This window comes from Ostrinia furnacalis, unplaced genomic scaffold (assembly GCF_004193835.3).
Source record: "Ostrinia furnacalis isolate ACB-3 unplaced genomic scaffold, ASM419383v2 OfSCF0694, whole genome shotgun sequence".
Taxonomy (NCBI): Eukaryota; Metazoa; Arthropoda; class Insecta; order Lepidoptera; family Crambidae; genus Ostrinia; species Ostrinia furnacalis.
This window is the reverse complement of record NW_021130933.1, coordinates 1917999-1920795: the sequence shown is the minus strand read 5'-3', so window position 1 is coordinate 1920795 and position 2797 is coordinate 1917999. Positions and strand designations below refer to the sequence as shown.

At 39.0% G+C, this 2797-nt stretch overlaps 1 protein-coding gene across 1 annotated transcript; it reads left to right on the top strand.

Moving 5' to 3' along the window:
* Nucleotides 1-401: 401 nt before the first annotated feature.
* LOC114349591 (glycine-rich protein 3-like) lies at nucleotides 402-2331 on the top strand. The gene is made up of 2 exons (XM_028300011.1): nucleotides 402-496; nucleotides 970-2331. Exons 1-2 carry the CDS (start codon nucleotides 485-487, stop codon nucleotides 1258-1260), a joined length of 303 nt encoding a protein of 100 aa, XP_028155812.1. The 5' UTR covers nucleotides 402-484; the 3' UTR covers nucleotides 1261-2331.
* Nucleotides 2332-2797: the final 466 nt, after the last annotated feature.

Here is a 2797-nt window from a genome sequence, read left to right as displayed (position 1 = left end):
GGTTTCACATAATAATATAAAAATACAAACCAATTTCCATAAAAATCTGTTCTGTGGTTCCGATTACGCAAATATACAATCTATGTAATTTAATTGAATATGTGATAATATACCGTTATTGCAAATGCGATAGCCAACGAGCTTCTGAAAACATATTAAATTAATTAAAAAGTATGAAAGTATGGGATTTTATATTTATTTTGAATCATAGCTTTGTCCTTTTCCTATTCTATTTGTACAAAGTTCATCGAGACAGGTCGGTTTAGGCGTGAAAACCTTACTACTCGTAACTGTCAAACAGATAGAGTTACATATAATTAGATGCGCGCAGCCCAGCCTCCTGCGCATCATACCAAAATTATGCAGTATGGGCAGTACTAAAGTTTTGATGACTGCATACATTAGGCACCGTCATCAAGGTGCAGGTATATAAGCGCAGGACGCATTAGGCGGAACATACTGAATCGCGAACCCTGACATCAACATGAAGTTCATTGTGAGTTGCAAAATCAGATTGTTTTTATTCGCCTTCCTAAATAATTTCTGAGTCATTCAATGTAATTTGTTTCCAGTTTGGTAATAAACACCACAAATATAATATATTAATCAATCAATTATTTAAGGATTAACGAAATAGCATTGGTCTGAAGTGTCACGCATGATATTTAATCTCTCATAACAATGGACGAAGTAGTCAATAAGGTGTAATCATTTTTTAATGTGTCTGCTACGCGCTTTTTTATCAATCATCGGAATCTAATCATCTTTACGATAAATGTTCTGGAGTATCTAACTGTCAAAGTTTCCCATAGAGCACTATTGTATTAAAGTTATCCGACTCAAGCACTAATTAGAATAATAGAGGAATCTAAGTAAAGAAATTCATCAGCTATCCTGTCACTGACTTGCAACAATGTAAGTACATTTGAGAGTTTAGTTCTTTGTGTATAAATCCTTCAATTGTTTCAGCTCACCGCCCTCGCCTTGGTGCTTTTGGTGAGCTTGGCGTCAGCTGGCGGCTTCCACGGCGGCTGGTCCTCGCCGGTGTACCGCCGCGTGGTGTACACCGTACCATCTTACAGCAGTGGCTGGTCCGGCGGCCACGGAGGCGGCTACGGGGGCGGCTACGGGGGCGGCTACGGGGGCGGCTATGGAGGCGGCTACGGCGGCGGCTACGGAGGCGGCTACGGGGGCGGCTACGGTGGCGGCTACGGCGGTGGCTACGGCGGCGGCAAAGGATGGAACAGCGGGTGGTGGTAGACGAGAACAAGGAACTAATTGGCGTGCGATTGAGTTGATTCGTGATTACAGTGAAGGATAGTGTTAATCATTAGAATACTAGCGAGAAACCGCAAATATGCTCACAGATCCAAGAGTGCGTCAGAAATATTGCTTAGATTTGATGATCATTATTGAACTAGATTAGTTTTTAAATTGGACTATACGAAATCGTATCTATTTCTATTATGCATCAAATGAAACTAAAGCAATATATTATTTCATAATAAACGCACACCGTTAAAGACGGGTCGGGTTATAATGGCACTTGCAGTAGAGATATTGACATTAATTGACACTATCTCAGAATTCGCAACAAAACTAGTGCCCTGTGCTCTTTATGTAAGTAATAATGAGTGCAGTTGCAAGCCGCATATTACGAGTAGGTACTTACTGGGAATGTTAAGTGAGTTATTTCACAAACTGTGACATTTGATATTTCCTCGTCAAAACAAGCGCTAGTTTTACTGGACTGACTCAATCAAACGCCAATCTTCGCTGTTTGTCGCAAAGTGACGCGTCTGGAACATATCGCCCAAGTGCAACCGCCGCCCGCGGCCGTCCGCATTTGTTGCTACATAGAGTAAAGCTTGATTCACATGAAGCATAAAGCGTTGGCATTATATAAGACTAAGTAAAAAGTGATATCAAAGATAATGTCCTCAAGAAATAGTATGGTTGTGTTTGAATTGCCTATCAGACCTATAACTGTTGCTTGCAATGCAACTCTTAGGCGCAAGATCTTTGGTATTTCCACAAAAGCTGTCATGGGACAACAAGAATTAAATAAAGCATTCGAAAGATATCTGTTAAAGTAAGCTTTTGAAATGTAACTCGAGTAGGTAAATTGCAATTTATGATTGCTAGTGTGAATCAAGCCTTACTCATTAATTAGCCAAAATACGCAGATTAATCTAACTGGGTTAATTCGGCCATAAACTCCTCACATCCAGCGACTACTTCATGCGACTAAAATACACTTAAACTCTTTTTTGTATAACGTTGCCTATTTTCTGTGATATTCTATCAATAATTAAATGGTACTAACCCAAATCATGTTTTACTCTTATTTTAGTTCCATAATTTACCAATATTATTAGTAGTGGAAAGTTACGGAAAACGAAACTCCTAACGAAAGTAACTTTATAAGGTATCTCACATCAAACATAACCAGTAAATATAAAACTAGTTACTATGTTAGTCATACGTACCTACCTACCTATTCTAAACCTACCGAAGCGATAAAATTTCAAAAAGACCAAAAAGACGTTTTCCTAAAAACATAACAAAACTATTTTATGACTATCGCCCTTGCCACCGAATCAACAGGTTATTTTTATCCCTAATTTGAATAACATGAAATTATAATGATGTTGCATCTAACGATAGGTGTCATATCTTGTTGAGCAACAAGAAGTAGAAGCTTAACTGACCGGGTATACTATAGCATACTATTGGAGCACATACGCGGTGTCCTGGAATGGGTGAATCAAACTGCTATGTGAGGTACCTTGACCCC